The sequence below is a fragment of the Clinocottus analis genome, unplaced genomic scaffold, assembly GCF_023055335.1.
Source record: "Clinocottus analis isolate CAN_PGR_092001 unplaced genomic scaffold, fCliAna1.0.p SCAF_15, whole genome shotgun sequence".
Taxonomy (NCBI): Eukaryota; Metazoa; Chordata; class Actinopteri; order Perciformes; family Cottidae; genus Clinocottus; species Clinocottus analis.
In genome coordinates this window covers 14,432,426-14,446,389 of record NW_027175876.1, presented here as the reverse complement: position 1 = coordinate 14,446,389, position 13,964 = coordinate 14,432,426, and the positions used below count along the sequence as shown (strand labels likewise).

The following is a 13,964-nucleotide window of genomic DNA, read 5'->3' as shown; positions in this document are numbered from 1 at the left end:
ACAACCCGTCAGGTCAACAAAAATGCATGTTGTCCAAATCTATCAACAAAACCGCCAAACTGGATATATTGCCGAGCCACAATTGCTTGCGGCGGCAATATTTAAAGTGGCATATGATCATCCGGTCATTTACGAGAACAAACGATCATGAAGACAAACGCAGATCATGTAAATAACCGTTGCTATAACTTCGAAAGACTTGCAATTTGTATTATCTATTACTCTGTTCAACCTGCTGGCAAAGTACGACCGTTACATTGCTGTTGCTGAAAACTGCTGTAAAGTGGTCAAAACTTTTGATTGTCATCTTTTGAATAATTTTTTTTGTCACATTACAATATAAAACTATAAAATCAACACAGGTCACACTGAGTTGTGTAGTGTCATAAACTGTTGTCTGCATCTTCTTATAATCAGATTATAATCTGCATATAAACCATAACATAAGGATATGAGACATTGTAAGCGGGATAACGTATTTAATTCAGCATGTTTGAAACTAATGAAAAGAAACAGTCTAGTAGCTTTTGTACTTTCTGTGAAAAGTACCTTGGTTTATCTTTCATATTGCTTCTTTCGTTTATATTCCAAACTCGTTAATAAAGTAATACTATGAACCAGGTTGTTTATGTTGTTAATAAAATAATACTTCGAACCAAGTTGTGTAATTCGTCAGCATGACGCAACAAGACAGACGAAGTATTTAACCCTCTCTCCCCAACGACAATAACAGCAGCAACAAAGAGCAGCAACAAAGAAACACTGTCAACATCTGTATTTGTATCTATTGATGTATCTCACACATCCACCTAATGGTTACTTTTCTATTGATTAATCTAACCTTTGTTTTCTTTTAGAAATGAATTTGCCACAAATAAATAAAAAACTTGTTTGATAAGTATTTCAATATTTATAAAATAAATACCCACAATTAGACAATATTTGTCTGTCCCATTTAAACCAGTTCAAGCCTCACAGCCTCTCACACTCGAGCAGACCGTGGTCGCTTCCACGTGTGGTTATTTCAGCCTGTCGCGCTCGGTAGCTCCCCGAAGAGGCGGTTTTGGATCGTGCAGTGGCACTGTGCCACTAGGTGGCGATAATTTACTCGAGGCAGGAAATCGACCACCGTCTCCACTAAAGAAGAAGAAGATCACCGCTGTTGTCTTCCGCCGCTCGCATTCACGTGGAAAGGACAGCAGCACGTGCATTTCATGCAGCCGGAAGGATAAAGACGAATACATACAGAAAATGATGCATTCGGACGGAATAGTGTAAGTTTGACCGTGTTGCGCTTTCTTAACTTCACTGCGTTCACATCTTGCGCGCGCGTGTCTTCGTTTAGTGCGCGTGAAACTAGGACAGCCAACGTTAGCCGAGCGTAGCTTTTTGTCAGGTAACATTAGGCTCGTTCGTGAGAGCTGCGCCTCGCCTAGAATCCAGACGAGAGCAGTCGGCCGCTGCGGGAGGCGTTGACAAAAAACTGCGATCAAATCTGACAGTTTTCAGCTGCCTTCAAAGTATTAACAGAAAGTTACGGAATAAAAAACTTCGTTAGTTCCCATATGTAGTCTACTTGTAGTTTACAGATCTCGTTTGAATTTTATTCATGTGTGGTTAGAAATATATATTCATGTAGAAATGTGTGTGTCGCTGCAATCCTTTGGAGTTTGTATTATAAACCACACAAAATATGTTTTTAGATTAAACGTCAGACTAATAGTCATCAATCGAGCTTTAAGTATTACAACTACACATAACATAAGGAGTTTCTTCAACACTTGCTGTCAGATCTAAGAGCCAATCAGCTCTCTGATGTGTATCGACAGCCAGGCGTTTCCCATCATGCACCGGGCCAGCCAGGCGGTGGAGAACTTCTGCAGCGCCTGGCTCTGAAATCAACTGTCGCCTTGCTCTCGAGAGTACCGTTGACCACGTGTGCATGAGGTCAGAGCAAGGCGGGAGAAGTCGGACACAAATCTAACCGGTATATATTGCGCAGTTGATTAACAGTTGTTAATCATCAATTATTAATGGTCCTTTGGGGTGGGTACTATTTTTGCTTTATATGCGTCTTCTACCACAATACCAATATACGGGATTCAAACTACTCAAAGTAGTGAATCAATATGTCAACCGGCCCTTTCAAGGTCATTGCACGTTCTCGCAATTAACTTTTAAAAACATTTTAATATTTAATGTATTTTTTGTTTTACTTGGCAAAGGACAAAGACCAACAATACCCAGCAATACAATATAACAACCTTTTAAAATCTCCTAAGCATTTTTTTTAACGTTCATTCATAGTAATAAACGCCCATGTATTGTGACTTGACTGCCTTTTTTTATTATTATATTGTGTTGCCATGAACAGCACCTCGCAGAATGTAATCTTCCCCCGTGTTTGTTTGTGTGTCCATCCATCTTCAGAAAACCCAAGACAAAGCGCGCCAAGCGCTTCTTGGATGGCAGGGCACCCAAGCTGATTGAGGATGTGAAGACCGCCATGATTATGAAAGGGGGGAACTCCAGTCTGACCGTGACCCAGGCCCTCAAGGACATAGTAAGTAACCTGAAGGGGCCCTTGGTGAGAAAGACCTTCCGGGAATGACTATTTTCACACAGATGCACGGGCTATTCTAGAGGTTTCATTGTGCCAATGTTAAGGTGACTGCAGACCTAATGACATCACACTGTGTTCCTTTTCTGTTTCGACTTAAACTCGTAAAACACATCGCACATAACATACTAGAGAAAAAATGAATCGTGAAGTCTCAAAAACTCTCGGACTTCTGAGATTAATTGATTAAACAATTCATCCATGAAGGAGGGTAGTTTCTCACCTTTTACTTGAAGTGAAAGATGTTATCAGCACAATGTACTGGATGAACTGACCCCTTTTCATTGAAATATCACAAATCTTTTTTTAATTCATTTGTTGCTGTATGGAGCTCTTAAAGTTGGGGGGCCCAGGTTACCTACAGTGAGACAGGACGCCTGGTCCCACAGCGTCTTTGATGAGAGAAGGGTGTAACACAGATTATTAGAGGGATCGAACTGGAAACTGCTCACTCACTAATAATTATGACTTTAAACCAGAACTCTTATTTTCCCCCCACGCAGTATTCCTTGAAGAAGCCCAATGCTGTGATGTTCAAGAAGTAAGTGAATTAACGAAGAGGTAACATTAAGTCTGAATGCATTGAGCATTATAAATACATTTAACTTGACATTCATTTTGTTTTCCTCTTGTAAGACATTCTATACTCCGCAATTTAAATCCAAATCTTCAGAGCAACAATGACTATTTCCTTAACTTCCTATAATTTCGGATTATTGGTGTTTTTCAGATTAATCTTTGTCATTGCACATAGTACAAGTACTGTGACAACAAAATGTAGTTTGCATCTCGCACTGTGGTTTTAGTTAAGGGTAAACCCACAGGGAGTTAAGGGTGTTGACAGCTGAGTCGAAGAAACTGTTACTGAACCTGCTGGTCCTGGAACTGAGATTTCTATATATCGCGTCCCAGAGGGGAGAAGCGCAGAAAATCTATGGCTGTGGTTCCCTTGTCAATGCAGGATGCAGTTTGTAAGAATGCTCTTAATGGTGCAGTGGTAGAAATTTACCAGGATCAGAGGAGATCCTCTGATTCTAAGATGTAAACCAATTGGAAAATCTTATGTAAAGTTATTTAAATGAACTAACCCAAAGCAAGGTACTCTGAAAAAGCTCGACATCATATATGTGAAACTCAAGGCCTGTGGGCCAAATGTGCCCCGCCACGTCATTTCATGTAGCCCGCAAGAGCTTTGCCTTAAGGTCTGATTTGTCTAAAAATAAATAGGTCAAAAGCATGCTTTAACCAAAAACTACATTTCCCCACAATGCATGCCTATTATGTTTCCCGCGAAGTGACGGCAGCCTGCTCCTGGAGCGCAGTGTCTCCACAGCAATGCGAACAAGTGTGTCCAGTGTTGAATGCTAGTAGGGCTGTAAGAACGAATCAATAAAATTGATAAAAATCGATTATTAAAAAAGTTGGCAATGAATTTCAGACCTGCGTTCAACAGTCCAATATAATGTGGCTTCATGCAGAGGAAATGTTGCTGGGATTTGTAGTTCGATATCTAATTAACAACCTTTGTTTAGGTTAAGTGCAGTACGTGAGTTATCCGTTGATACATTGAGTGTTACATCTGGAACTATCATCTCTTGTTCTCTTTGTTGTGAGTGTGTGTCTGTGAGTGTGCATGCCGGTGATTGTGTGTGTGTGTGTGTGTGTGTGAGTGTTTGTTTGTGTGTGTGAGTGTAGAGAACAAGTTCTGATGTTCAAGTTTTGTGATTTGTATTTCTTTATTTTTTGTAAATTCTTTATTGGTACGATTGTTTGCACTGTGAATTTGCACGGTCAGTTCTGTTTTTGTAATAAAAGGTTGCAAATTAATGCTTTAAAATTATATTTTTTTCCATCCGATTAATCGAAAAAATAATCGACCGATTAATTAAAATAATCGTTAGTTGTAGCCCTAAATGCAAGATGCACGTATTCACAGTAGGAGCAAGCTCATATTGTGGCACCCAGCACTGCGCTCCCATAATGCTCACTACGCGCTGTGCGTAGGCCACCAGGCACGGGAGGGAGCAACAAAAAATATGCAACAAAAAAACATCATAGTTATAATAATTATAATACTGATATTGGTGTAGAAACATAAGGCACCTTTTAGGTATGTGTATATCATAAAATAGGCTAAATGTGACCCTCCCCCCCCCCGCCTCCAAAAAACAAATACGCATTCAACTTCCCAAGCTCGCCGTGGTGCCCTTCTCAAGGGGGACAATGGGAGTCAGGTTCAGAAAAAAGGAAAAGAAAGAAACTACAAGATGATGCCCGTGCATCTTTCAGGTGAGTCCATGCTTAATCATGGTTAAATACGGGAAATATGCGCTGCTAATGTAATGGTCATGCATACACCTCGAACTAGCTGGCAAGTTTGCTAATGGCCGCGTTTCCCATGTTTGTTAAGACGCTCTTAAGCGCTAAGAACGAAACGTAAGATCAGTCTGACCCACTCTTAACAGCCTTCTTAGCAACTAAACGCTCACTGCAGCCGCGTCAGGGAAAGTTATATCTGACATTCAAAGGAATACTTAAACCATGATGAATGTGCGCCCACAGCTGCAGAACACTGACGCAAGAAAAATAATAGCATGAAAAGAAAAATAACGATATAAAAATAAAGAATTTACCCTGTATTCCTATACCCACATAAATAAAATGAATCAGCATTACTATCACTCATTTCGTTCTTACACACATTCGGCATCTGCATATAGGTTTACATTAGCTATAAAAACATCAACAACCCTGTGGTATTCCACAGATATCAAGGAAACTGACAGGTGTAATTGAACTCGGCTGGAACCTTAACAAGAGAGGCTCCACGTCTGAAGGCGTTGCTGAAGTCCATGCGTGAGAGACACCATAGCTGCAATGCGGCATATTCTCGCTGCTAACCAACAGCGTCGCTGTGCGCAAAGCCAGATAGTTTACATAAATGCATATGTGCGTCAGCACTTCTCCCCACTTAATGTGCTGTCGGACCGGGCTGTCCAGTCTAAGTACCGGCTTCCCCGTGTGGAGATCCAACGCCTCGTCATGCTAGTGTCACCACACATCTAGAGGCCAAACCGCTGCAATGTTGCCCTCAGCCTGCGTTTTTACGCAGTGGGGAGCTTCCTGGAGGTGGTGGGGGACGGCATCGGCCTCAGCAAGGCATCGGTTTCACGGAGTGTCGCAGCCGTGACACCGATCCTCCTGCGCCATGCCTGCACACACCTCAGAATGCCCACTACACGGGACGAGGTTCGCCAGGTCCACCGTGGATTTCATGTCATGGCTGAGATCCCCCGGGTGATTGGTGTCGTGGATGGCACACACGCGCGCTTACCGTAATTGCACCTGTGTGTGGGGACCACAGGGTGTTGTGCGTGATTTATGCGCTGATAAAGTGGTGGGTGATCGATTAACCTGGCATCGATTGATTTAGTTTATTCACCACGGCGGTGGACAGCGCCCACTAAGAGCGTCTTAGGAAGTTTCTTAGGCGAGATTTTAAGAAGGCAGTTAACGCATCTGGAAACACTCGTATCTTAGTGCTCCTTCTTAGCGAACCCTTCTTTCGAGCCTTCTTAAGTCCTTAAGAACGATCAAATCTGGGAAACGCAGCCAATGTTAGCAGGGCTCTGAAGTTTGGAAGACAGGCAAGAGCGACCTATATCGCCCGGGAGCCGTTGGAAGGGGTACGGGAGGAGACGACGACAACAACAAATACGCGCCGCGACAAATATGTGCAGCGCGCCGGACAGTTCCAGTCCTGTCCCACATTCCAATCACAGCCTTTTTTATTTGTATCCGTGAAAAAAGAGAAAGGGGAAAAAAAAAGATAAGTTAAGTGTAATCTGTGCGCTGGAGCCTGGCGCCTTGACTCTCCCCGTTACAGTTGCCTCTGCTGAGTGAGGTCTTTTAAAACTAAAGCTCATTAAAACATACCTGTGTTCAACAATGATGTAGGGACGTCTGAGTGGTCAAGCTGTCACCAGCATCAATGGTGAAGTGGCTCAGAAGCTCATATAATGACCTAATTAGAGATTTTGCAGCAAAGAAATGCAGACGTGTGCCTCTGTAGAGCCATCCAAAACTGGTGAAAATGCTTGATCCATACAGAATAACATTATGGCTCTCTCAAAAAGTATGTCTTTGTTTTATTTTGATAATTTGGTCAGTTATGTCTTTCTCATTAGTGACAAAAAAAGCTTACAACAAAATTAATATAATAATGTGCGCTTGATCTTTCTCTTTGTTGTTTTCTTCTGTTTTAAGTTTGATCTTTTTATAAAATAATGTGGGTTTCTCACCCTAAATTAAATGGATTTATGTGATAGTAACAGACATTTGCTTACATCTATTTTTACATTGATATAAATGCATGTACAGTGTTTTTAAACTTGAATACACAATAATCAAATACAAAGACAGTTATTTAACAATATGTTCGGTAGTAGTTACATTTATTCAGTGTTACAGTTACAACCGGCCCTTCAAAGGAGACCATGATGCTGATGTGGCCCGGGGTGAAAATGAGTTTGACACTCCTGCCCTACATGATGGAGTAATCGTTCCTAAATTTGTCGGTGCAAGTCGGATTTGAAAAGTAACGACACCGGCCCTCGTTGAGTGAAAACAGTTTACTGTCTGAGTGTCAGAAAACCTGTTGAGCTGACGGCTGCATATTTGCTTTCCAGGAAGAACATAACACGTCCGTTTGAGGACTCAACGTCCCTGGTGAGTGTACCCCTAGAGTACCCCGAACTCTTTGATACATTTGAATCTGTCGGCACGTTATCATTTTTCCTATTCATTGCTCTCTCAATCAGGAATTTTTCTCCAAGAAGTCCGACTGTTCTTTGTTTCTGTTTGGCTCCCACAACAAGAAACGACCCCACAACCTTGTGCTTGGTAAGTTATATTTTCACTCAATAGCTTATAGTTTTAAATGTACATCGAGAGACCAGTTGGATGAAATCAATATTATAATAATAATGTACGTCATGTTTTTTTGGTCTGTCTGCAGGACGTCTGTTTGACTTTCACGTGCTGGATATGGTTGAACTTGGGATTGAGAAGTATGTCTCTCTGAGTGAACTCAAGGTAATGTATGACTGCCATGTTTTTGTTTTTTTATTCTCAGTCAGCTCAAACGGCAAAAAAAATGTCCGCTGACAAAAATAATGGTAATTTTTATTTATTTTTTAGTTGCTCATGTGATTGAGAGAAAACTGATAATAGCGCACGATCTCCTAAGATCTATGTATGTTGTGGTTTTTGTTGCAGAACACCAAATGTCCCGAGGGCACCAAGCCGATGCTGGTGTTCGCAGGGGAGGCTTTCGATATGGACACCGAACACAAGCGTCTGAAGAGTCTGCTCATTGGTGAGCACCATTTCTGCTCCATGACTACATTTCTACCGTTTCCTCTCCTTTCAGTCCCGCTGCTAATGTCAGTGTTTGTCCATTTCCTCTGCCCAGACTTCTTTCGAGGTCCCACCGTGACTGCGGTGCGTCTGGCGGGTTTAGAACACGTTCTGCACTTCACGGCCCTGGAAGGAAAAATCTACATGCGCAGCTACAGGTCAATTGGTATTTGGTTAACAAATGATATTAAGAACTGGGTTGCATGGGTCTGAGTGAAGCTTGTGTCTCCCCCACAACATGTATCGATGTCCTTTGTCGTTGCAGGTGTCTGTTGAAAAAGTCCGGGTGCCGCACGCCGCGGATAGAGCTCGAGGAGATCGGGCCGTCGTTTGACTTGGTCGTAAGGAGAACACATTTGGCTTCAGATGACTTGTACAAGTTGTCTCACAGACGGCCCAAAGGTGTAAAGGTAAATATTAACTTGATCTCTCTGACCAACCAAGAGGTCGCGAGTCCTTTTATTGTGCTATTTAGATTAATTTTAAAGAGTACCTGCACACCTCAGCATGTTTTTAGGCCATAAACGTACTGCTATGACTGCACAGTGATGCCATCAGCACATTATAACGTCTTGTAAATAGTGTTTTACATGAAGCATTAATGTTGAAGGCAGGTTAGCTAGATAATGTTAGCTGGCTGACTTTACATGTGATCTAGTTGCGCGTCAAAATTGTGTCTCGTTTGGTGTAAACACAGAATTAGGCGCAGACCCTGGAGGTCCAGTAAATGAGTAACTTGGAACTCACGTGGTTGACTGACATTCGTGGTCCCCTGACTATATTTTTATTGAATATTATTTTTCACTCGGTGTGAAAGGAAAACACAGAGCTAAATTACGAGTCGAGTAATTTACGTAGTACGACAAAATGTTTTCTGAAAGCAAGCGATCAAAATTCTCAACCTGACATGCCAGTAATGCTTCTCTCCGTTGTCGTCACAGATCAGGAAGAAGAAGAACATTTCCCGCGACGCCTTCGGCACCAAGTTCGGCCGGGTGCACATGCAAAAGCAGGATCTGTCCAAGCTGCAAACGCGCAAGATGAAGGGCCTGAGGAAGAGGAAGGGACCGGCGGTCGCCGCGGATGCAGAGGCGCCCAAGGTGGCCAAAGTGGAGAGCTGAGGTGGCTTCTAAGTCCTGGACACGCCACCTTGTTTGTGTGTTTGTGTGTGTGTGTGTGTGTGTGTGTGTGTGTGTGTGTGTGTGTGTGTGTGTGTGTGTGTGTGTGTGTGTGTGTGTGTGTGTGTGTGTGTGTGTGTGTGTGTGTGTGTGTGTGTGTGTGTGTGTGTGTGTGTGTGTGTGTGTGTTTATTACTTTCAGATACTACTTTTTGTCTTAAACATAATGAGTGTGATGGCTCTGTTCTCTGGAAAAACCACAATAGCGTCAGACAAAAATAGTCCAAATGTTTTCCATTGGCAGTTATCTGAAATTAGCTGAATTCTTGTTTTTGTAAGTTAGAGGGCAAAAGTTGAATTTCACTGACTGCACTCAATTTAAAGGACTTAAAGCCGTCTCCTATTTACGTCTGCTTGTTCCGAAATTTCCTTTTTATGAATAATTTTTTTGGGGTTTACTCTGTCCGTGCCGCTCATTCACGGCAACTTTTTAAAACTGTCGACCTAATTTTTACTCTGGTCTCGGACAAAGACTACTTTGTTTGGTTTTATTTTAACACCACAACTGTGCGATATCACTAGATTGCCTGATTTATTTGTTAACATCATGAACTTGTTTGCTTATAAAAAAAAAAAATCCTACATAAAATTCTGCTGATGTGAAAGTGCCATAAACTTGCATTCTCTCTACTGTCCATCAGGGGGTGAATGGTTGCAGAAATATGTCAGGTTTTATATAAGTCTGAGAAAATGACTATTGCCCAATTGATTTATTTCCTCAATAACATTGTGAACTAGAGTGTATGTCTCAGTCTCTAGTTTCAAGTCCTCAATTTAGCATAATCATTTCATAAAGTATGGTTCATTTAGTCAAGCAGTCCATAAAACAGGCCATGAAAGTGAATTGAAACCTCTCACTCTACTTACGGTAGTTATTTTTTATGTTGCAGGGACTGTATCAACAGTAAAACTGAGAGCCTTATTTTCATCTGCTGGTTAATTTATTGTGTTTTATTCATAGTTCAATTGTACGGACAAAATATGGCAGTCGCTATAATAATTTGTATAAACTGGCAATAAAAGAGGAAGGATCAATTCGAGGAGTGACTATGGTTTTGTAGTACTGTACTTTGTTTGAAAATGAGATAATCTTAACATGCATAAAAAAAATTCAGTCATTAACTTGACAGAAGTCTATACATAAAATTTCTTAAGACAGCTTGGAAAGTAAAGCAATGGGCCTGTAATTATCTAGGATACCTTGTTTTTACCAGTGCTGTCTTTAATGACAGGCACGAAAAGAACAGACAGTATTGAGTTTGGTAACAAGTCATGAAGCGAGTAAAACAAATGGAAAGAAGAGGAGTTATGCTCGGACAAGCATATTTTAAGTGTCAAACAATAATATCCAAATTACGTTTGATACAGTTGAATAAGGTACTATAATGCTGTTGTCATAACTGCAATATTGTCTTTTCCTGAAATCCCATCAACATGGCAAATATGTTTTACAGTTAAGAACTCCAAAAATTAACATTTTGTCAACTTAAACACACAGAAATGGAGATAAAATTAAAAAAAGGTAAATAAAAAGGCACATGGGCGTTCAGCCCGATTAAAAAACCTTTACACTACAACATTACAGATTAAAGATGGAACATGAAAACATCAAATCAATTTTTTACATTCATCAAACATTTTGTTTTGACAAAACAAGTAAATAGATATCTTACTTTAAAATTGCTTCTTCTCATCTCGCGTGGAAGACCTTCAAATCAGTGAATAAAAAGTATTAAAAAAATGGACAACTGTACACAATCTTTTTTTATGTAGTCATGTGATGTGTTGCAGCAAAGTGATGTCCCATTCATATTTATACCAGTTTGAGCCCTCACAGACGCTTACACAACCACTTAGCAGCTGACGTCAGTAAGTCCCTGAGGGTTCAGGGTTTGAGGATTTAGGGTGAAGATAAGGCCTAGGTCTCCCTGCAACAGCCCATGATTTAAAAGCTTCACAGGCTTCAGCGCGGTACTCAGATACATACTTCTTCTAACCGGGTCTAATGTTATGCGTTTTATTTTTATGCTTGTAGGGCTTACTGCCTTCATACAGAGCACTCACTATATCATCATGCAAAGATCTCTCTTATGCTCTACAGCCTTACAGTTAGCATCAGTACACATTATCTCTAGCAAGATGAATATTATTTAATTTGTCTGTACAAGCATAATAGGCCAAGAAGTCCTCCTTTGTGAGAGTCGACCAGTTTAGTTTTTCTGTGTTAACACTCATTCCTTTGCTTATAAGTGTTGGGAAATCATCCACATTCAACAACATAGAAAAAGGTATATGATCAGTTGTTTGACAATAGAAAGTTATCTTTACTGAACTGAGCCATGTGATTGGCAAATAATGAGCTAGTGTCTGAGATCTGCATTCATGTTCCCAATTACATATACTCAAAGAAGTATTATCTTCAATAAAGGAATTGATGAAGGCAAGCCTATTTAGACATTCATCCTCATTGTGATTGCATTGTATATAGACATGTATGACAATGAATTCCTCAACGTGAGTAAAATGTATTGCAATACACCAGTCAACACAAAGCCTGAGCACATTATTGCACGTGTCATGCAGTTTTGGAACTTGCGGAGGTCTGTTCTTAGTCTCTGTCTTTCAAAGTCCTGGTCCTGACTCGGTCTTGACCATAATATATCATTTTATCGTTCCCAAATAACACTTCTATTGGTTTTAATTGTCACACAATCCACAATCCATGTCAGCAGGAGGAGGTAAAGCGGACAGTCCATGGCAGGGGGCAGCACCAGCTCCAGGCAGCCATGATCCACGACAGGGGGCAGCACAATGTACGACAGCGTCTCTAAATATGTGGTCATGTCCTCCAACATACAAGTTACCAATATATTCAATAACCATCACTTTTCCCTGCATGTTCTCCTCAGCACACATCTCTGTCCATCTGCTTGCATTGCAGTTTGTCTATTTTTAGCAGCTGAAAAAAAGAGAGAAGAGATACCTTTTCTAACCGCTGTGAGCGAGCCGAATTTACCTGTATATATGGTTTAGCTTCTTTGTTTAAATCGCCAGTCGTGCAAAACCAGCTAAACTAAGTAGTGCGTCTGCAGTTCACTCATTTCGCGACTTCGTTTTGGTTAAAAGACGAGGGTCCAATCAGCAGCAAGGGTCTCAAAGAGCCCTGCCCCTTCGCGCTGTCTATTTATAATATTGCAACAGCTTTTTGACAGCTACTTTAGGACCAGATGCTGCAGGGAACCAGCGCTTCTGACCGGCTCACCTCCATGGATGCGCGCCACCGTAACGCAGAAAGTCGTCGTTGTTCAGAGATAAAATAACATTTGACTTTTTACACTGTAGGCGAAGAGTTACATACTTCCAGACATTAAGGACAGCGCACACACTGCATTGCTCCTGGGCTCCTTAACATAAACCTGCCGATAATAATAATATTAAACAAAAGAATGTCAGAAGGCGGGGATCACGTGCCAGGAGAAGGTGATACAGCGGGTAAGGCTGAGGTGAACGCCGGCGTGCCCGCAGAGGAGATGCGCTCAGAGGTCGGGGAGGAAGAGGAAGAAGGAGAACGGGGACAGCAGAGTGGCCGTGCCGGAGCAAGCCGCGGCTCTCGGGGAGGGAGAGGTTGAGTTTGTGCACCCCGAGGGCGGCTGGGGCTGGATTGTCATGCTGGCCGCCATGTGGTGTAACGGCTCGGTGTTCGGGATCCAGAACGCCTTTGGTATTCTCTTCCTCTCCCTCCTCCGGGAGTTCGGCTCCGAGGAGGACGAAGATCTCCGCTTTAAGACAGGTAAGCAGCGGCGGTTGGAGGATATGGAGTGCGGGAGGCAACTAACAACTGAGAGTTTGTATGTTTTGTATGTCCCGTAAATGTCTATGTGTCTATTATGATTAAGAAAGGGTTCTTCGGCGTGACTCGGTGGTTAAAGCAAACGCCTCGTGTCAGCTAGCGTCAGCTAGCAAGTAACGTATTTATTTCCGAGAGAGAGAGAGAGAGAGAGAGAGAGAGAGAGAGAGAGAGAGAGAGAGAGAGAGAGAGAGAGAGAGAGAGAGAGAGAGAGAGAGAGAGAGAGAGAGAGAGAGAGAGAGAGAGAGAGAGAGAGAGAGAGAGAGGAGAGAGAGAGAGAGAGAGAGAGAGAGATATATGGAACTGATACAATATACTTGTGTAATGAGGATGTGATGTTTTTTTGGAGGGAAAGTAACCTACAGCGACAATGTTTTTGGATCATTTTCTATGACCTGTTTTCAGAGCTAAATATGTTGCAATAGACACAGACTATACCTAATACTTTATCGAACAGTAACTCTTTGCTACTTTTAAACTAGTCACACTAATCACTTGCTTTTTGGTGCTAAAAGTTGGTTACAATGTCAATCTAGCAAAGGATCTATACATATCACTTTAATAAAATCCATTAATTTATCTTGATGAGTTATGCCCCCTCCCTCAATCCTCCGCCTCCCCAATTCCCCCTCTCCCCAAGTGAGGCTGAGAGACAACTGGACGATGGGAATGTGAGGAGGAGGGGACGACAGTTGGACTCAGAGTCCAGACATGCTCATGCAACTTCCACCAAGGGTTTCATATGTTTCTCTCGTTTTCACAAGTGATAACAGAACTCTTGAACGGGTCATATTATTTGCTATTATGCAAAAGGGTCTATTTTAATATACAATGATCAGACTGATCAGACTGAAAATGAGCACAACAAATAGTTTTTTTAACCTTTATTTAAAATAATGTTT

General features: G+C 41.6%; 2 protein-coding genes across 2 annotated transcripts in view; both read left to right on the top strand.

Annotated features, from left to right (window-relative positions):
• The first annotated feature begins 1,149 nt into the window (after window positions 1-1,149).
• On the top strand, window positions 1,150-9,562 carry rpf2 (ribosome production factor 2 homolog). Its single transcript, XM_068577707.1, has 10 exons — window positions 1,150-1,274; window positions 2,431-2,563; window positions 3,124-3,161; window positions 7,309-7,348; window positions 7,441-7,522; window positions 7,638-7,714; window positions 7,898-7,997; window positions 8,094-8,196; window positions 8,304-8,448; window positions 8,980-9,562. Exons 1-10 carry the CDS (start codon window positions 1,252-1,254, stop codon window positions 9,157-9,159), a joined length of 921 nt encoding a protein of 306 aa, XP_068433808.1. The 5' UTR covers window positions 1,150-1,251; the 3' UTR covers window positions 9,160-9,562.
• Window positions 9,563-12,564: 3,002 nt separating this feature from the next.
• slc16a10 (solute carrier family 16 member 10) overlaps window positions 12,565-13,964 on the top strand; it is a 32,006-nt gene continuing 30,606 nt past the window's right edge. Inside the window, 2 exon segments of the mRNA XM_068577657.1 lie at window positions 12,565-12,766; window positions 12,768-13,005. Coding sequence (XP_068433758.1) covers window positions 12,662-12,766; window positions 12,768-13,005 — 343 coding nt within the window. The 5' untranslated portion in view covers window positions 12,565-12,661.

Excerpts from the sequence above, each read along its gene's own strand:
- rpf2 (XM_068577707.1), top strand. The coding sequence starts at position 1,252 with ATGATGCATTCGGACGGAATAGT. Across the intron at positions 3,162-7,308 it reads AATGCTGTGATGTTCAAGAA|GAAGAACATAACACGTCCGT; the intron begins GTAAGTGAATTA and ends TTTGCTTTCCAG. Across the intron at positions 8,197-8,303 it reads ATCTACATGCGCAGCTACAG|GTGTCTGTTGAAAAAGTCCG; the intron begins GTCAATTGGTAT and ends TTGTCGTTGCAG.